The sequence below is a fragment of the Canis aureus genome, chromosome 28 (genome assembly GCF_053574225.1).
Source record: "Canis aureus isolate CA01 chromosome 28, VMU_Caureus_v.1.0, whole genome shotgun sequence".
NCBI lineage: Eukaryota > Metazoa > Chordata > Mammalia > Carnivora > Canidae > Canis > Canis aureus.
The window spans coordinates 34,589,411-34,611,194 of NC_135638.1; the positions used below are offsets into that span (position 1 = coordinate 34,589,411).

Genomic DNA, 21,784 nt, shown 5'->3' on the forward strand with positions numbered 1-21,784 from the left:
TTCTAGTACTTACTGGAAATTCCCCCAATTTATTTCAATACTCCTAGCTCCATCCCAGCCTAAACCATGTTTTGTTTAATATTTAACATGATTACATTATTTAAAGATAAAGATCTCAGATCCTTTTTTTTTTTAAATTTTTTATTTATTTATGATAGTCACAGAGAGAGAGAGAGAGAGAGACAGAGACACAGGCAGAGGGAGAAGCAGGCTCCATGCACCGGGAGCCCGATGTGGGATTCGATCCCGGGTCTCCAGGATCGCGCCCTGGGCCAAAGGCAGGCGCCAAACTGCTGCGCCACCCAGGGATCCCCTCAGATCCTTGATAGAGTACTATGTCCGTGTCTTTTTATCTGCCTGTACAATTAACTGAATACGTTTTAGATGAATAATTAAGCAACACACATTCTTCCTTTCATTGCCATTTTAATAGAAAAAATATAAACCCCAATGTTACAAAATATAGCTCACTCTATAAAATAAAAAGATGTTAAAAAGTAAATTCCAGATGGAGCAAAGACACAAAAATAGTAAAATTCTAGAAAAAAGCTTAGACAAATGTATTTGTCTTCTGGGAATGGTAAAGATTTTTCAAAAAATCATAAACCCAGAAGCAACAAAGAAAAAGACTGGTAAGTCTGACTACATAAAAATTTAAAAACTTATGTATGGCAAATAAAAAAGTCACAAAACAAGCAAAGCCAATAACAAACTGGAAAAACATATTTGCAACACCCAGTGAAGACAAAGGCTCTTTAATTTATGAAGAATTCATGCATATTATTAAGAAAAAGGTAATAATCCAAAAGACAAATTGATAAAAGATAGGAATAGCCAGTTTAAAAGGGGAAAACTATTATAAGACCAAAATATATGAAAATATGCTCAAATCTCATTCATAATTAAAGAATACATACAAATAATAAGATACAATTTTTCTGACACATGAGATAATTTAAAATTAAAATGCCTGATGATGCCCATAATAGTTGATAGTTGCAAAAAATTGCAAACAGCCCAAGTGTCCATCAGCAGGGGACTGGTTCAATTAATTATAGTGTATCCAGAAAAAATTACAAGATAGCCATGAAAAGGTATGAGGTAGGTCTGCATGTATGTAAGGACATGGAAAGGTCTTCAAGAAATATCTGTAAAAATGTACATAGTTTAAAAAAAAATTAAGTAAAAAAAAAAAAGGAAGGAGTATTGAACAGTGCATCAATTAGAGGGAAAAAAGTGTATTAAAGTATACTGCAATTCCTTTTCTGCTTTCCAAAGGAAATATAAAATACTGTTGGTTGTAGTTATCTTTAGGTAAATGAATAAAGGGTACGTCTAGGGAGTGGGAAAGTTTTACTTTTTATTTTGTACCCTTTGGAACTGTTTATGTTTCTTCCCTTAGAGGTTTAACATTATTTATTTCAGCAGGGGTCAAATGGATGGATAGACTATAGCTCATAGCTCATTCATTGTTTTCTTCTATCTCTATGTTAGAAAAAACACAGTAATTGTTTTTTTATTCACACAAAGATGTTAAACCAAAACGTGTAATTATAAAAAAAAATGGACACACACATACATATATACACATTGTCTGACAGTAAGCACAGGGGAAAGCCTACCTTTTCCATTTCAGACACTTACTATCCTACTGTATAATATACAGAAGTAACACTGTCCAAAGATGTCAAAGCACTTCATTCATATTCCTTGATCTACTGTAAGTTTCCATTTCATATGGTGATATAAGATCATGAGTACAAAATATCAGTGAATACAGAAAGAAATTCCAAGGGCCTCATCTGCATAGTGTTCTGGCCACACATAAACTTTTTGTCCCGTACCACCTCACAGTTATGATTCAGGTGCTGATCTTCGAATCAGGTCCCCAAAATAAGCAGTGATTGTCTTCAGTTTATTATTAAGAAAGTTTTGTTCTATTTCCACTTGCCCTCCAGGTCCAGCTAAGGATGCCACCTAAAAAAAAAATGAATGAAGAAAGTCTTATAGAACATAAGCATGATTTCAAAATAAATCTTTTATTTATATGCTTTATCAAATAGGATGACTCTAGCTTTTTCACTGAAGTCTTTCAAATAATGAGGCATCTCAAATGTTTCTGTTACTTTCCAGGCAGGTATGATTGCAATATTTGGTGGCAGAGATACTTGTTTCAAACACTTCTGCTAAAATGGATATGACCATCATGCTATGTTATTTGTTCAAGACCTAATCTCTCCAATGCCAGAGGCTAAAGAACTCAGAGGAAGAGAAAATGAACATATCCTTCCCAAATGTCAGGTTTATCTATTACAATAGAAACTTAAAGAAGAGAAAATGAACATATCCTTCCCAAATGTCAGGTTTATCTATTACAATAGAAACTTAAAGAATAACTCTCTTCCCTGAAAGCTTTTGTTTTCTTCCCCTTACTGTCTCACTCATTCAAGAATATTATTTATCAAACACCTGCTACATGATGCTAATAATACATTAAAGTGCAAGACGGACTTGATCCCATTCTCTTGTGAGAGTTCTAGTCTTCACTATGTGTGTATTAAGCCCCCCTACTTTCTGAGGTCTACTAGAATACAGTGACCAACTTTTTTTTTCTTTTAAAGATTATTTTAGAGAGAGGTAGAGAGAGAGGAGGGAAGGGGCAGAGGGAGAATCTTAAGCAGACTCCATGCTGAGCACTGAGCCCAATACAGGGTGCAGGGCTTGATCTCTTGACCCTGAGATCACGACCTGAGCCAAAATCAAGAGTTGGATGATTTACCAAATGAGCCACCTTGGCACTCCAAAACGTAGTTTCTGTAATTCATTCTGTTGTCATAATTGGCAAAACTGTGTATTTTCCAAAGAGAGATGCTGTTGGTTTAATTTAGTTTGGAGGTTGAGAGATCTAATCTCAGTGGTATTACAAATGCAACAGCAGCATCTGGCAGAAGGAAAGATTTATTGTGTATCACCAATGAGCATGTATTTTAAAGCATTTCAACTTCCTCTTAGAAAAAAAGTCAGATACAGAAATAGGGAAGAAACCACAGGTCATTCTAAAAGAAGCTGTCCCACGAAACCAGTAGCAATGTCAATTATCAACCTCCACCTGCACAAGAGATATAATGAGATGGCTGTGTTTTTATCAATAGGAATAGCTGACAACTGGAGTCAAACACAGTATCTGCCATAATGATAGAAAGCACAGATGTATCCACTATTTACTAATAAGGAATATATTAAAGTAAAACTTTGGAAATTAAAAGTAGCCAACTAGTCCCAGGGTGGCAATTATAGGAGTAATTGCTTAATTTTCTATTTTGGTATCTTTATGCCAGTCTAATTTTTATTTCCTTTTCTAAGTTGGCTCCACACCAAATGTGGGACTTGAACTCATGACCTAGAGACCAAATGCCCGAGCCAACCAGGTGCCCCTGCAAGTCTGATTTTTCATAAGGAAAGGCAAAATGAACAATTTTGTCTCTAATGAATAAAAGGAATTCAGACTGGTACATCTAAAATACAATTATTTCACAGTAATTTTTCGAGGAGTTAGATAGAACTCAGGTGCAGTATTTCTCCTGTTTCTTTAAACAGTGATTTACTTAGAGGAAGTGACTAAGGCTTCAAAGGCTTAAGTTTTCTCTGGGGGAGTGGTGGTGGTTGGGGAGGAGAGGGGAGGAGAGGGAAAGGGGAGAGAAGAGGGCAGGTTAAGAGAACCAAGCAGACTGAAACCACAGGAAAAACGTGCTAGGATAGGTCTAGCAGAAAACCAAGAGCAAAGTCAGAGATAAATTTTAATACCAGTTCAACCATCAATTTAAAAAGATCTGAAAAACAGGAATACTACCTATCTCCCCTAAAGAGTGTATTTTGTGAGCCATCAATAGGATTACATTAAAATAAATCTCTTTTCCTTTCTCCCCACTTTTTAGAGGGTTGCCTGGACTTAGGTGCTTTGGATAGAGAAAGGAGTGGAGATGTGCTCATTGTGTGTGTTTCCCAGGTCTGTTGCAAAAACAGTTAATGAATTATTTTATTAAAAAACTATTTACTGAGCACTTAGAGGTTTTTTGGCCCAGGCAGTGGTATGCAGCAAAAAACAAAAAAATTCTCTGCCTTCAAGAAGGCTGGAAGAGTCAGATGACAGAAAATATAGGAGGAAAAGGTGAATTGATATCAAAATACAATGGGAATACTTGTATCTATTCAGTGTTTAGAGAGAAACTAAAAAAAAAAAAAAAAGAATGTTACTTTCATATGTTCTAATAAAAAAAAACAATTTCTAACTTTAGCTTTTTTGTACTTTTAAGGGTTAGGATTCTGGAGTTGAAAAGACACTAAAGATTATGTAGTTCAAACCAGTAATGATTTGCTTCAATCAAGCTTAATGCCATTAACCTCCAGCGGTCTGTATCTTTCACTAGCAGATTTAACTGGCAAAATGTTACTTGATTCTTTTTCCTTTCTTAAAGTTTAATTGAGGGAGAAGAAGGAAAGGAGGGGGTGAGACAGAGAGAAAGGCGTAGGTAGGTAAACAGATAAAGGTTATCAGCTATGGATCACATGCTACATTTTTGGCATATTACCCAAGTATACTAACTAGATTTACCAAAAGAAATCTCAATTATTTTGGATTGGAACTAGAACTAAGACTGGAACTCTCATCAACTAGATTTTATAAGTTGTTACTTGGGGACTGGGAAAGGAGAAACAGGTAAAGACCATGGTACAGGTGATAGCTTTACTAAAAATGAAAGGCATCAAAGATTTAAGAGCCAACTAAACTTTCAAAAGTGCATTTTTTCCTTTCTTTTTAAAAGTAAGCTCTATGCTCAGCTTGGGGCTTGAACTCACGACTGACTCTGAGATCAAGAGTTGCATGCTCTACGGACTGAGCCAGCCAAGCACCCCTCGTATTTTTCTTTTTCAAAAGCAAACTGATTTGAAATAAAAATGTATGGCAGCTGAACAAATGAGAGAGAATAACTACCAAACTGGATCCTAACGGAAAAACACATAATCAATATCAAGGATAGGAACACTTTATTGTAAGAAAGATACAGAAAAATTAGCACTGAAAAACAATCCTATTACTATACCGGAGAAGTGGTTGTATATGCAATTGCTCTTACAGGCAAATTACATCAGGTGAAAATGAAGAGTATCTTTTATGGGGTCTATGGATTTCTGCCAATTAATGACAGGAGTAGTGAGCATCTGAAATAATATTCGCTGTGATGGGAAACCTAATGCCCAGCAGGCAAGCACCTTATCTGTGGTTCCTTTTGCCCTCATACACCTTTTGTGACATCCAACAAATCATTACACACAAGTGAAGGTAAATTAGGTAAAAATATTTCTGATCAACAGTTCTCTAGGAGATAAAAGGAAGTATTTTTTAATTAGTAGAAAATCAGGTAATACTCAAAACTTATAGATTAGTTCTCTTTATCTGCACATGGTAATACAGAAATGCAATTTCTATGCTTAAGTGAATGAATCTTTTTTTTACTAATAGTATTTTGCTAATAGTTTGAATGCTATCTCAGGCTCTCAAGATATCATTTCCTATTTCTTTTTTCAAATGTTTACTTGTTGATTAAAACAAATATGATTTTTAAAAGCCACCACTGTCAAGAGAAGCACAGTCATGACAGGTCAAAAAAATTTTCATGGGCATCAAAGGCTTACCTACATTAGTCTCTTAGAAGCTACCAAAAATCAGTTCACTAAGCTTTACTTCTTACGTGTTCTCAGAGCTGGAATCTGGAAACATGAAGACTGTACTTAAATTTAACTAGTTACATAAAGCACAACAGTCCAGAGAATCAGGATCCCTAGCTGTTAGCACAGGACTTGTCCAGAGCACTATGTGTGGTATCCTTCTATTTACTATTTACTGAAAAAATGTACCCAAAGGAGCAAAGGAAATATAAGCTTATGTTCAGAAGCATTTGTGTCTTTCCAATTCCACTTAAGAGGCCAGGTACATAGCCTCTGTGGAGAATGAGAATATATGTATTACAAGAACAAACAACACGGCTCTATTGTCCAACGGCAAACATCCCAGGGAAAAGCCAGCTAATAAACATTAGAAGCTGGTCAAATGTATCCTTAACTGCAATGCATGTACTAAGCAGTGGGTTTCCCTAGGAACAGAGGTGGTCTGGGAATCTAGGTACCAGTTACTAGAAGAGGTAAGAGAATACCCATGGCAGACAAAGCTCAGCAGCAAGTGCCTTCTAGTTTGTGGTGAATTTTTAGCCTTCTTTTGCTTTTCTCACCAATCAGGAATGGAATAGAACTGACCCAGTAGAAATTCTTCATAATTCTCTTTGCCTCTCTTGTCACCTCAACTTCTATTCTGTTCCCAATTTCAGGGTGGGTGAACACAGGGATAAGAGATGGATCTGTTCCTTTTGGTAATGAAACCCTTATCAGTGGGCACTGATCAGTAAGGCATTGCCATTGAGAGACAGAATGACCAGGCAAATCACTAAACTCCCCTAGTTCACTCACCTATAACTGTAGGCTGATAACCTGACTTGCTTACCCTAGCTGCTGTGATAATCCAATGAAATGTGCAGGGGAAAGCCCCAAACTCTAAGCATGCCATCCAGACAAGAAATATTAAACATTTATAACTAAAAATTATTTGTATTGTATACAAATTCAGGGTACTGGTTCTTTGTAGGATGAATGTACTTTTGAGTGCTTGCAGTCTTAGAGGGTGGTTGTTTTCAGGTTCAACAGTTTACTATTCCTACATGTACCAAAAATCCATCCAGTTCTTGGTCCTTCTATTCTCTCCTGCTTCTATACCTGGACTAAGGGTCTTTCACATGATGACTTCATCATGTTTACCATGTGGACACAATTTTGGCTATATTGACAGTGCTGCTCTTAGACCAGATTTCTACTATAGAAATTTCATTTAAAGAATTTGACACAAATTTCTTATCACTCTTAATATTTAGAAACCAGTAAGGCCCTAACTTTTCATTTATTAAATAGATACTATTATAGCTTAGAAGTGATATTTGCAAAGAAATTAGTGGTAAATTTTTATTGCACTTAGCTAAAAACAAGGATGAAAAATGCTAATGAATGGAGTTTAATTATATTTAAAATATTTTTCCAAATAACATTACCTAATAGTTTCCATATTTATAAATAGCTTTAGTTATTTAAGTGCTTAATTGTATTCTTCTATGTGGTTTTAGAAATGTTACCTATAAATCAGTCCTCCTTTCCTTCCTTTCCCGCCTTATCTTTCTAATAAAATAGACTATTAGAAGCGTGGTAACTGCTCTAATTAGGAACCATCCCCTTCCTAGACACGATGTATTGGTTCCAGTGGGATCTTCAAGAACTCTGCCCACTAGAAAGGTCTCTTGATTAAATCTCACAATTTCTATACTTAAGGATAGAACTTTAACAATCACAGGTTGTTTTACCTATGTACTAGGTCAATTCACAAATATTTTCTTGTTTTATCAGGAAATAAAATAGGTGGGGGTTTGGCTTACTTGTTATCATGATGCCTGGCTGGAGGAAGTCATGGAAGGGTGGAGCATGTCTATTAGATGAGTGCCAGGAATTACACGATATAGGGCCACCTCCCAGTTCACTTTTTTTTTTTTTTAAAGATTTCATTTATTTATTCATGGGAGATATGAAGAAATAGGCAGAGACATAGGCAGAGGGAGCAGAGAGCCTGATGTGGGACTCGATCCCAGGACCCTGGGTTCATGACCTGAGCCAAGGCAGATGCTCAACCACTGAGCCACCCAGGTGCCCCCCAGTTTACTTTTCAACACAATTCTTAGGGATGTGCTCAATGTTGCCCTGCTTTCTATACTGGTTTAAACAAATTATAAAGGAAAGAACTTTAAATTAATTTGACTTGAAAAGCATAAATGCTATCACTTTTCTGAGGCCAGACATTTTAAGAGATAAGGATAAGGAGGTACTGTACCAAACGAACCAGTACCCACTCCTCCCTGCATTCCAATGTCTGCCTGGGAGACAGGGCTCCTCCTGGTTTGAGCTTCCGTCCACAGGGACTTCATACAAACATTCTACTCTGCTCAAAGACTTCTATCCATATTGTGTATATTTACTTTTAAAAACAGAAGTTTCCCATATTTGGAATGCCTGGTGGATCCAAAGCTAGTATTGGCTGTAACTGTATGAATGTCAAAGGAGAAAAATGAAAGAAAACACAGCAAGAAATAGGCATTTAGTAGATAAATACATATACTCTGGGCCCTCTGAACTGAAGCTAATTAGTTCTGAAGTTTCAGTTGTGATTTCCCTCCAAGAGTCTAGCACAAAAAAACTTTCTACATTAGTTAATGAGTTGGAGAGTGAGAGTTTAGGTAACAATGGAATATGTGTTTGGAGTAAGTAACCCCCCACACAGAAAAAGGGAATAAGAGACTGAGGTAATAGGGGACTTAGAAAAAATATTTTACTAGATACAGAAAACAATTAGCCTCATCTCCTATGTGGAGGGATCACAGAACAAGCTGTATCTGTACTGAGATCATACTCAGTTTAGTTACCCTAAATATAAATATTCTCCAGAGTACAAATCTCCCTGGATGGGAAATTATTCTTTATAGACATTTCTATGGGAAAAATGCAGCCTGAGTTTCAAACCACCAACTCATAAGCTTGGGGAACCCAGACCATTTATAAGTGCAAGTTGCTGTGACATTCTAAATGTTCCATAACAAAAAAGCTGACTTCTCTGTAACGCTGCTTTCTTTCTTCTTGCAGTACTGCTGTCTCTTGCGTTTTAAAAATCCTACATATGGATAGATTTTCTTTATTTTAAAAAGAAAAGTTGACTTCCCTCTGTAATTTGATTCAAATTTAATACCAAACAATATAATGTACTTGAAATTTCCTTTTTTGACTTTTATTATTCTTCAGTGTCATTACTCCCTCTACAGGTAGAAAAAGTGAATGAACTACCAACCATGATTCTACCATGTTTTTGAAGTAAACCAAAAACACACATTAAAGAAAAAAGTTACCTTTCACCTTGGACAAAAGCTTATTTAACTAGAAAAGGCATATTCATTGTAACTTTTGCAATAAATAGTAAATTTCCTATTGTTATTCAAGTATCCAGGTAAGTCTACCTAATATTTAATATAAGGATCATACAACTTATGAGGCTAGCTATAGAGCATAATATTTATGTGGGCAAATAACAATTATGGAATCAACAGGCTCAACTTTATCTGGGAGTCTAGGATGCAGGTCAGAGTCACATGAGTAGCAGATACAGTTTAATATCAAATTTGATATAAAAATGCAGGGAGCAAGAGATTAGTGCTTTTTCTGTAACTGGTACAGCATAGTGTTTGGAAGGTCTAATGTATAAATAGGTTACAGGTGACAAGATCTAATTTCATCTCCTAACCCATGGAGTGAGAGCTCATGCTTGTTCATCTTATTTATCTTTCTCTTAGCCCAGAGAATCTCCACTCTGGCAGCATGTTACAATCATTCGGGGACTTTTAAAAACTTTATGTGTGGGTCTCAACCAGAAAATAATCAGAGTGAATCCTTCCCAGTACACCAGAGTACTAGTACTAGTAGTTTTAAGAAGCTATTCAGCTAAAATGATAAAACTCTCAGAAGAAAATATAGGGAAAAATTTCATGATATTGGATTTGGCAACAATTTCTTGAATGTGACACCAAAATCACAGGCAATACATAGAAAAAAACAGCTCAGTTGAATTTCATCAAAATTAAAAACTTTGTGCAGCACAGAACACTATCAAAATAGTACAAAGACAACTCATGGAATGGGGAAAAATACAGGCAAAGCATATAGTAATAAGAGATTAATATCCAAAATACGCATATGTGAATATATGTTCAACATCATGAGTCATTAGGGAAATGCAAATCAAAACTACAATGACATAGCATTTCATACCCATTAGGATGGCTATTATTATAAAAACAACAAACAGAAAAACAAGTGCTAGTGAGAATGTGGAGAAACTGGAACTCTTTTTTTTTTTTTAAACTGGAACTCTTAAAAGAATTGCTGGTAGGAATGTAAAATGGTTCGGCTGTATAGTGGATCCCCAAGAAACTAAACAGGATTACTCTATGGTTCAGCAATTTTGCTTCTGGCTATATACTCAAAAGAACTGAAAGCAGGAATAGATACTGTGCACCCATGGCAGCATTATTCACATCAGCCAGAAGGTGAAAATAACCCAAAATGTCCACAGATGAGTGGATAAACAAAATGTAGCATTTATACACAATGGACTACCATTCAGCTTTAAAAAGGAAGGAAATTCTGACATGTTGAAACAGGATAAACTTCTAGGATACTACCTCAGTGAAATAAGCTAGATTTAAAGGACAAATACTGTATAATTCTACTTATTTGAGGTTCAAGGAGATAGTACAATGATGGTTGCCAGGGGCAGGTGGTAAGGGTAATGGGGAGTCAGTGTTTAATTATAGTTTCAGGTTGGGAAGATGAAGAAATTCTGAGATGGATGGTGGGAATGGTTGCAAAACAATCTGAATATATTTAATGCCACTAAACTGTATGCTTACAAATGGTTCATTATAAGTTTCATTATGTGTATCTTACCACAATGATAAAAAAAAAAAAAAAGCCACTCAGGCAATTCCAATTAGCAGCCAGAGCTGAGAGCCAGTGTTCCAAAGACTAAGGAAATAAGCCAAGATTGGGATAGTGTGATAAACTGACACAAGACTATGTCCACATATGCTCACTTCCATGTCATTGGTGCTCCTGCTACCTTCTCCTCAACTCCTACAATCCAAGCTTCTTCAAAGTCCAGTTTATGTCCTAGATCATCAGAGCTTTTCCTGAAGTCATTCCATGAGAAATGGAGAGCATTTAATCTCCACCTTTCTTATGAGAAGGTTGCACTGTCATCATTTATGTCCCCATTGACCAAAGCCCTAGGAAGATGATGACCTAGCATGAGTGCTGGCTACTGCAAGACAGCACTAGAAACAATACAGAGGGAAACTGCCAAACAAAAGAAATCTCTGGAGACCCAGGATGGTGAATGTGTGTGTACAGGATGAGGGGGAGTGCCTCTGGCTTGGGGCAGGAAAAAGGAAAACAAAAACTTAAAAATTCTGCTCTTGGGGTGCCTAAGTGGCTAAGTCAGTTAAGCAGCCAACTCTTGATTGCGGCTCAGGTCATGATCTCAGGGTTATGAGATTGAATCCTGTGCCAGGCTCTGTGCTCAGCAAGGAGTCTGCTTGAGATTCTCTCTCTCTCTCTCAAATTAGTTAGTTAGTTAATTAATTAATTAATTAAAAGAAATTCTGCTTTTGCTGCTCTGTCCCAATCACCCTGTACTCAGTATATGCTGCCTCGTTTACAGAAACTGGGAATTCTGGTCTAGGTTCAGGAGTAAAGTTAAGGCAGTCTGAAAAAAAATCCTGCTGTGAAGAGCTGAGAGGAACAGGTGGGAACTAATCCCTTACAGTCACAGTCTTACTCTACCCTCTCCATACCAGTGAGTTGATGAATGACACTAGAAGATTAAAGAATACAGCCTTTAAATCTGCTTTTGTCCAGCTCCTCCTCAAAGGTGAGGAGTTGTGTCCTGAGATGGTGCTTGGTGATAATTAGCTGCAGTCCTGTGGTGTCTGGGTTGGCAAACCCACAGCTTACCCATTTTCAGCCTTTGAGGTTATCACTGGGGTAATATAGCCTTTTAGCAGCGATAGCCTTTTAGCAGTGGTTCTCAAACCAGGCTACACATTGGAATTACCTGGCAGCTTTAAAAAACTGGCTAGATCAATTTCTGAGATAGGGCTTGGCTATTACAGTTTTTACCAGGGTTCCTGGGGACCCTAACATACAGCCAGAGTTGACATTAGTTTCTAGCCTGGCCTGTCTTCTTCTGCATTACTTGAGAATAGTCAATACACAGTAAGACAAGACATTTGAGGACCACAAGTATTTCATGGAAGAAAAATAAAATGGATTCTAAATTATATGGAAGAAAGGATAGATCAGATTAAGAATTTAAAATTCTTAAAATAATAGTAAGAGATATTATTAGAGTATAAAAGAAGAAAACAAGAAATAATAGTACAGAAATATTAAGTAAAAGAATGTAAAAGTTGAACTAAAAATACAATAGATGGGATAGATAACATAACTCATATACCTGAGGAATGAACTGGTTGGAAGACCAGATCTCCCAGAAGAAAAAGGAAGAGAAAAAGCACTGGGAAATATATTGCCTGTGCTTTTGGTGTCACATTCAAGAAATTGTTGCCAAATTCAATGTCATGAAATTTTTCCCTATATTTTCTTCTGAGAGTTTTATCATTTTAGCTGAATAGCTTCTTAAAACTACTAGTACTAGTACTCTGGTGTACTGGGAAGGATTCACTCTGATTATTTTCTGGTTGAGACCCACACATAAAGTTTTTAAAAGTCCCCGAATGATTGTAACATGCTGCCAGAGTGGAGATTCTCTGGGCTAAGAGAAAGATAAATAAGATGAACAAGCATGAGCTCTCACTCCATGGGTTAGGAGATGAAATTAGATCTTGTCACCTGTAACCTATTTATACATTAGACCTTCCAAACACTATGCTGTACCAGTTACAGAAAAAGCACTAATCTCTTGCTCCCTGCATTTTTATATCAAATTTGATATTAAACTGTATCTGCTACTCATGTGACTCTGACCTGCATCCTAGACTCCCAGATAAAGTTGAGCCTGTTGATTCCATAATTGTTATTTGCCCACATAAATATTATGCTCTATAACTAGCCTCATAAGAAGTTGTATGAACCTTGGTGGGCTTACCTGGATATTAAATGACTATATATATATATATATATATATATATATATATATACACACACATATATATATATTTCTATATATAGTTCTCTCTCTATATATATAGTTATGAAAGACTAACATCCACATAATGATGTCCCAGAAAAAAGAACAAAAGTGATAAGAAATTTGGTGGAAAAAAAAAAAAAAAAGACATTTGGTGGAATAGGTAATGGGAGATACTTTCTCCAGAACAAGATTAAAAAGCTCAGAACGACAGGGTCAGCTCTCAGTATCAGAGAGAGAAAGGAAAACTGTAGAGCTAGTTAACACTACAGTAAAATTCAAAATATAAAAAGACAAAAGATTTTTCAACAGAACACTTCTCACACATTAGATATGTAGTGTTTATAGAAAGTAAATCAAATAAACATGAAATAAAGACATCACTGAATCTTTATGAGCCAGTTATACCAAATACAATTCTACAAGAGACAATAATAATATTAAGTAAGTGTTTATGGGAAGAATGGAATAAATATACTTATTAGTCAAATATCCTACACTCCAAGACTATATTTAAACTGGCCAAATTAAGGTTTCATCTATCTGTGTATTTCTATTTAAGCTCCTCTTTTGAGGAATACCTAAAACCTCTACTCTCAAGGTAGGTATTAGTAAAGACAGATCTTGGCTAGTTTAGGTATGTACATTTGAAATACAACAGAGTTACCCTTTCAGAGCATATAATTAAAAGGATTCTATTTTACAGCCAGGAGCTGTAAAGATAAAGTAGATGAAACAGGCATTGATTTAACTGCCAAACACCTTCAGTTTTCTAATAATAGTAAAAAAGTCAGAGATTTCTCATAAATATGTTCTCAAAGGAAAGACTTATATCTTTTTTCTGCCCATTTTTTGTAATGGTTATGCTAGAGGCTCATAGAAGTTCTTCAGTAGTGGCTTACCTGGTCAATATCAGCATTTCTTGGAAGAAAATAAACAATATTATTAGTGATCTTCTGGGAAAGCCTGAAGATTTCAAAGGTGGACAACAGTTAAGGAATGGTAACAAAAACAACATTAATTTCTGATCAGAGATATGTCATAATCCAAATGTATTTTGATATGTAACTATAAGATAACATACATTTAGATCCTCTAATGGAACCTAAAAGAGAATTAAGTAGATTTTGTAATTCAGAATGGGTCACTGAATTTAAACCTATTCATCTGATTATCCTTGTGGAAGACAGCCAAGAGCCAGAAAGACACTTTCTCTTTTTGCCATTTCCTAATTATTTGAAAATAGAACAGGAAAGCATATCACCTTTTTCCAGTAAAGAATAAAGACACATAAATCTGGTCGTTGTGGTTTACATTCTAAATTTTAATTAGTAATTTAGAAACATGCTTCCTGTTAGAGTCAAACAGATGATTCCTCTGGGAAGGAGAGATAAAGAAAGGGTCAAATAATAAATGCTATTCTTTATGAAAGAAGGGTTTGCTTCGGTATCTTGAAAGAGTAACAGGAAACATTTGAAGATGCAAACAGAATTAGCACAAGCCAGTGTAAGCTGAAGAAAAGTTAAGGGATGGTCACCCAGAGTCTAGGGATAGGTCTTGAAGAAACTCCCAATTTTCAAGATAATAATTTCAAGCAATTAATATTTCCTAGTTCTTGTTTTATAATGATAAAATTGGATAGTAACCAAAGGAAATATGACTTCACATCTGCCATTCTTCTTGAAAATCAACTACCACTTAATTTTTACATACTGGCTCTTTATGCAAAATCAACTCAAATCTATCAAGTGTTATTAGTGAGTATCTCCCTACTTCACTAATCTCTTTCTGAAATACAGACACACAACATACACTCACTCACATGCACATCTTTCTCTCCACAACCATTGTTTGAGTAAACTCTCAGCCTTCTAAAGGATATCCATCAGGAGACATCATGGTCCTAATGTCAAAGGTCTCTGCAGTAGCATAGTCTGGTCCTCCCCAAGGGGGGCTAAGAAATACAACATCAGCCTTTAAGTGAGAAGCCAGCAGGAGGAAATCTCCACAGATGAACTCTATCTTGTCTGCTATTCCATAAACTTCTGCATTATTGCGAGCAAGATCAATCTTAACAGGATCAATATCAATGGCAATCACTAAAAGTGGGAAAAGAAAAGATGAGTCAAATGACATTGATCTATAGAACAGTTCATCTTCTGAGTAGTCTGATTTTTTTTTCCTCTGTAAAAGAACTTTTTTTTTGAAGACTAAGGGAGTTTGGCACATATACCAGAGATAAAGAATTTAATTAAAATTTTTAATCTAAATTAGAAAAATTCACTTGTGCAGTACCAAGAAAATGTGACTGAAGGACCTGGCTTTCAAAGTTGGGTCATTCAGCCAGCTTTTCCAAAACCAGTAGTTATCTATTGAGAGGTAAACATGTGCTTAGTACTGTGCTCTGAACAGCCTGAGCAGCAAACACTTGGAAAGGTTACTGACTGCATGTCAAGCTTGTAACACTAGGATTTCAGAACAGATCCATTTCCTAAAATGAGATAGAGTCCAAAGAAAAACAAATGTGACTTCTACAGAAAAGCAAATTAAAACACATTATGACAAACCCATATAGCCAGCTTATGAAGAAATGTAAAAACATCTGTTGATAATGTTTAATGAGACATCATAGGAAGAAGGAACCAACAACGATATGTTTTCATCAAATGGGCTTTCATTTAATTTATTGCAATTTCATAATTAGCAATGCAAACATATGTTAATTTTAGCTCACTCCTCTGGCAGTAAATAACTCAAATGCACCTGTATGTGCACCAGGGTACTAGTGGCAATATTTTATATTTGGAAGGTCTAAGTGGAACCCTGATGTATACACCATGGTTGTCATGGAAACAGTTTTCTAGAAAATGCCAGTTTCAAAATTTGTTAACACTTTTGAGAAATAATGCACTAAATAAATCACTTCAACAATGAATACAAGCTCCAATCACATGTTGAAATCATGCATTTACAATGCTATTTTTTCTGTTCTAAACAAGTAATATTCGTAAGAGAAAAGATGAAAATGTCCTTTTCAGCTGTTCAATCTGCTCCAATTGTAGTACAGAGACAGACGGAAAAATATGCTAACACCAAAAACTCAATGGGAAAAATGATTTTCAACATCAAATATATTCAGTCAATCTTCATGTTTTTCATCTTCATTTCTCCTAGAGGCTGCTTTTGTTCTTTAGGCCTTCATTTCTCCTAGAGGCTGTCTTTGTCTTTAGGCTTTATATATATGTGTATATATAAACATACATGTAAGCACTTGGCCTATTATGTAAATGAAATGCTGACAAATGTTGGATGACATTTTATAGAACTGCATTGTCCAATAACAATAGCCGCTACCCCTATATGGCTATTACCTTTAATTGATTAAAATGAAATAAAGAATTTAGATCCTCAGTCACATTGCCACATTTCTTTTTTTTTTTTTTTAAGATTTATTTATTTGAGAGACAGCAAGCAAGCTAGCGAGCCAGGGGAGGGGTGGAGGGAGAGGAAGAGAGAATTCTCAAGCAGACTCCCCGCTGAGTGCAGAGCCTAATGCAGGGCTTGATCCCAGGACCCTGAGATCATGACCTGAACCAAAATCAAGACTTGGCCGTTTAACCCACTGAGCCACCCAGACGCCTCCACACTGCCACATTTCAAATGCTCAATAGCTACATGTGGCTAGTGGCTATCATACAGGACAGTGCAGATACACAACACTGCTATCATCACAGAAAATTCTAGTGGATAGCAGTAATACTGAAGTATACAGAAAAGTATAAAATTTTTAACATTAGGGATTCCTGGATGGCTCGGTGGATGAACATTAGCCTTTGGCTTAGGGCATGATCCTGCTGGGATCGAGTCCTACATTGGGCTCCCCACAGGGAGCCTGCTTCTCCTTCTGCCTATGTCTCTGCCTCTCTCTGTGTCTCTCATGAAAAAATAAATAAAAATATTAAAAAAAACCTTTACCATCAAAATGCAAAACTTTGTGGATTCTCTAACCATTCAGGTGAGTATACTCATAGACAACAACTAGCTGAATAGGAAATAAGAGGCACAACAGGATCATGTCAATTATAAACAATCCTTTTTCTCATATATATGGATACATGTGGGTATTCATGTATATTCACTTAAAGAGTAACTGATTATACACATATGTGTATATATAAACATACATACACGTGTGTATATATAAGCACACATACAGATAGATATACAGGCACACAATTACACTTCAAAAGTTTTGAATTCCCTACGATGATGCAATCAGCTCTATCATGCTAGGTGCAGTACATATAACTAAAATTAGGACATCTGTGTTAGCTGCTGCTGCGGATTTGGGGGAACAGGTCATGGGACACCACTATACTGAACATGCTTCTGAGCTTCCCATTCCATATGCTGCAAGGACAGAAGCCAGATCCTGATACTACTAGAGAGGCGTTGTGTTTGCTTCCTTTTCCTCTCAGAGGCTATTCATCAGTAAACATGAGTGATTAAAAGATCCTAAGGGGCTGGGATGAAAGTTGGGGCTGGGATAACATGGCAGCCTTCTTTTAGCTTGAGACCCACAACAGACATTTTTCTTTACCAAATGTATACAGAGCTGCATAAAGCCTTGGCAAGGTACCTATATACAGAGAAATATAAATCTGTAATATGGATGGTTTCTATAATATTTTGAAAATATTTTCAGACCTATTTGCTGCTTTATCAAAGGACAGATTTTTAGAGTTGTCATGTTATGATACAATGTTAAAATGAAAATAAATTTGACAACTTTTGAGGAAAAATCATTTTCAACCAATAAACACTGAATTGAGCTCACAGGACTGGCTTATCTGGCAAGTGCAGAGAAAAAAATTTTACGAGTAAATAATGAATTCAAGGAAAACTAGAAAATAATTCCTATTCCAGGAAAACGTGAAAACAACTTTAATTGAGGCTATTGGACCACATAAGGTGAGCAATGTCATGCCCTGGAACATGATTAAATAAGGGTCACAGTTCATTAGCATGGGTTTGGGTCTCAGAATCAATGTCAAATTCTCCTTCATCATTTTCTAGCTTCTATATTATGCTTCCAGAATCATACTTTCCTAGTTAATCTTTAGAACTTTATATAAATTAGTAAGACTTAATTGTAACTCACTGAAATGGAAGCTACATGTGTATGTTGGGGGGAGAAAAAGCATCTTCAGAGTATGACTTAATAATTGATGTCATTAAAATGTCACATCATACTACACTTTAAAAAGAATTTAGAAAGAACAGAGATATCAGAAAAAAGTGAGTAAAAACTCTTGGCTTCATGACTCAGTCATGATCATTTGGGCAGACCGTTCAATTTTATAAAGCTTCCTTTCCCCTGGGAAATAGCACACGTACCTACCTACTTGTCATAATTCTTAACACATATATAGTGATAGAGGTTTTCTTTTTCATGTTTCAAAAATCAAACAACCATAAGAATGATATAATACTTAAAAGGTTTTTGGAGTCCTATAATGTTCAAGCTGAAAGGGATTACAGAGGATATGTCAATTTAAGGTTTCCTTTAAATTGAGGTTAAATGATGTCCAAAGTTATAAAGGTGGCAAAGCTGGAATTCCCTGTCCACTCTTCTTCTAAAGAATGGTTTTCCTTTTTAATATTTATAGTTTTATATAATGTTATAATCTTCACTTTGCCAAGCTGTGTTTGTGTAATTCTGGATAAGTTATTTCATCTCCTTATTTCTCACTTTATCTGTGAAACCCAGACAGTAAAAGATACACCTCACAAGATACCTGACTAATAAATTAATACATATTAAGCACTTACACCAGTACGTGATACAAAGTATATTCTTAATATATGCTAGTTATTATTTTAAATATTTGGCATCACATTACTAATTATGTATTAAATCTCAGCAAAGATAGGCTGAAGCAAAATGAAACATTTTTTGAAACTGAAAATAAATTACTTTTCTTCCTTTGATGGCATATTACCTCTCTTTCCGGTTAAGGCAAACTGAATAGTATTTCCTCCAACTCCACAGAATGCATCTACTACAATGTCACACTTGAAGGACTGGCTGACCCGGCCAGCAATGTGTTCAGCAATCTTCTCAGGGGTAACTGAAAACCAGCCCTCTGTGAAGGGAAGAGTATTTCTGTTAAGATGTTTGGTTTCAAGAAGCCAGCCCAAGCATAAACATAGCAAATATTATTATCTACACAAGCAAAACTTAGCTTCTCTTCTCAAAAAATTATAGATTATTTTTGTTTTTTAAAGATTTATCTATTTATTTGACAGAGAGAATGTGCACATGAACAGTGGAGGGGCAGAGGGAGAGGGAGTAGACTCTCCTTTGAGCAAGGAGCTTGATGTAGGGCTTGATCCCAGGACCCTGAGATTATGACCTGAGCCGAAGGCAGATGCCCAGCCAACCAACCCACCCAGGTGCCCCTAATTGACTTAGTTTTAAAAAAAAGTTCCACAAAACTTGTTATAAAAAGGAGCAGTACCATTTCCCTTCCCAATTTCCACAGAAGCAAGCGCCTTAATTCTTGCCTGATGCTTTTGTAATATACCTCCAATAATTGAATGGAATTTTAGTTTTTCTGTTTGAAGTATTAACTACTGACTATTATGAACGATGGAAAGTTAGCTATTCAACTGGCCAACTCCCCAAACTCCACTGAGTTTCCTGTTTCATTTCTAACAGGGAAGCATTGAACCAGATTTGTACTCAACACTTTGGAAATATTTGTACATTTCCAAAGGGTCAGGAAATGAAAGGAGCTGACAGCAACAGGTTGCAAAATTTTAAGAACAGCAGAACTCTCTTCATCTTCAGAAATGGGGTCCTAAACCTACTCCAAAAGAATGAGGGTACTAACCTCCTTTCCCAATAGAAGAGATTAACATTTTTTTCAGAAAGATATTTCTCTGAACAAAATGATACACCAATTTTCTTGTTCTCTTTCCTTACCAAAAATCTAAATGGCTCCTCACTGCTGGAAGAATAAAAAAATAAACTCCTTTTATAGAATTAAAAAGCTTTTATCCAGTCTTTGCGCTCCTATGCGCTTTCTCCAATGTGCAATATTTTATAATTATAAGAACCTAAATTCTAACCCCAGATCAAGCTTCCTGATTTTGATAGTTAATAAAGATTAACATTTAAGTAGCCCCAATATGAAAATAAGCATCAACTTGCAGAATTGAGAAGGTGTTCAAGACATAGTAGGAACACTCAACAGAAGAACTCAGTTTCCAGTGTTAATTCATCAAATTATATCTTTCTACACTAGATATTACATTATCAGATATTCTGCTTAACAATCTATTGTTCTCCGGGTGCCTGGGTGGCTCAGTGGTTGAGCATCTACCTGTGGCTCAGGTAGTGATTCTTGGGTCTTGGGGTGGCGTCCCATTTCAGGCTCCCCACAGGGAGCCTACTTATCTCTCTGCTTATCTCTGCCTCTCTCTGTCTCTCTAACAAATAAATAAATGAAATCTTAAAAAAAACCCAAACCCAACAACAATCTATTGATGCCCTTTGCTACCTATCGTAAAATATAGATTAAGTATACATTAAGCCTGAATATGAAATTTTAAAAACACATATATATCTAAATTGAGAGACACTGTAGAAAATAACTGGTCACTCTTCTTTGGACAACATCAAAGTCATAAAAGACAAAAAGACTGAGGAACTATTCCAGACAAAAGGAAACTAAAAAATCATGAAAACTAAACGTAACATGTGATCCTATACTGGAAGAAAAAAAATGCCATAAAGGACATGATTAGGGTAACAGATTAAACTAGGATCTGGACTGCAAATGATAGTATTGTAGCAATGTTAAATTAATAATTTTACCATTGTTGCATAAGTATCCTTGTTCTTAGAAAATACACACATAAGTACTAAGAGGTAGAAGCAACTGGACCAGAAACACATAGAGAATGGTAAGGCAAATGTGGCAAAATGTTAGAACAGTTGAATCTGGGTAAAGGGCATTATGAATTTCTTTTTTACTATTCCCGCCACTTTTCTGTAAGTCTGAAATTATTTCAAAATAGTGTTAAGCATTATATATATATTTTACCTCTGTCCAGTTTAATCCCATCATCAAAGCGGGAGAAGAGCCTGTATCTCTGGGCCCAGTATTTTGCCAGCTCAGGAACAGCAGCTATCTCAGGAGGCAGACCAATTACCTTTTTGCTCTTGTTTTTTTTCTTCTTCTTTTTCTTTTTACTTTCAGCTAAAATAAAAGAATATAAATACGCAGATGCCCAGTATGAAAAAAGACAATCATAGATGAATTTATGTAAAAAGTATAGCCACATTCAGTATTTATAATTAGGGAATGTACTGCAGACCATGCATTCAACAGCATCCCAGGAGAAGCAGGAGGGCATACTGTGCATAGCACGGACTTTAGATTACGGCCTCTATTTTGCTATTTATAAGCTCTCTGAGCTTGGAACAGTAACCCAGGCTCTCTAAGATCTAATTTTTAATTCCTCAAAATGAATGAATGATAGTATTTTACCTATTTACTTCACAGGATTGTAAAGGGAAATATGTAGAGATACTACATAGGTATAAAAGTTATTACGCTTGTTAGATAAGACACTGTTTTAGTCGGTCAAATGTGGAAGCCCAAACATTTCTCTTCCCTTCTTTAAAATAAAACCTCTTAAGGACTGATTAAGCTCCTAACTTTCAGCCTGGTCAGTCCTCCGAATCCAGATATGACCTGAAGGTCATATGGCTTCTGGGAAATTAAGACAGGTCACTGCTTTAAGGTTAATAGGAAAGGATCTCATTCATTCAAAGATTGACTTTTTCTTAGACAATTTTTATTAATTTGGTAA

The 21,784-nt window shown here is 35.8% G+C and overlaps 1 protein-coding gene across 3 annotated transcripts in view; it reads right to left on the reverse strand.

Moving 5' to 3' along the window:
* Positions 1 to 406: 406 nt before the first annotated feature.
* TGS1 (trimethylguanosine synthase 1) overlaps positions 407 to 21,784 on the reverse strand; it is a 40,885-nt gene continuing 19,507 nt past the window's right edge. For 2 of the 3 annotated variants that reach the window (XM_077876913.1, XM_077876914.1), the window contains exons 9-13: positions 21,013 to 21,168; positions 18,904 to 19,047; positions 14,784 to 15,000; positions 13,804 to 13,882; positions 407 to 1,977 (exon numbers count right to left, since the gene is read on the reverse strand). In XM_077876913.1, the coding sequence (XP_077733039.1) occupies positions 1,855 to 1,977; positions 13,804 to 13,882; positions 14,784 to 15,000; positions 18,904 to 19,047; positions 21,013 to 21,168 (719 nt within the window). In that variant the 3' untranslated portion in view covers positions 407 to 1,854. Of the gene's footprint in view, positions 1,978 to 2,779; positions 2,942 to 13,803; positions 13,883 to 14,783; positions 15,001 to 18,903; positions 19,048 to 21,012; positions 21,169 to 21,784 lie in introns of all 3 variants that reach the window. The other variant, XR_013367407.1, reaches the window with a different exon arrangement.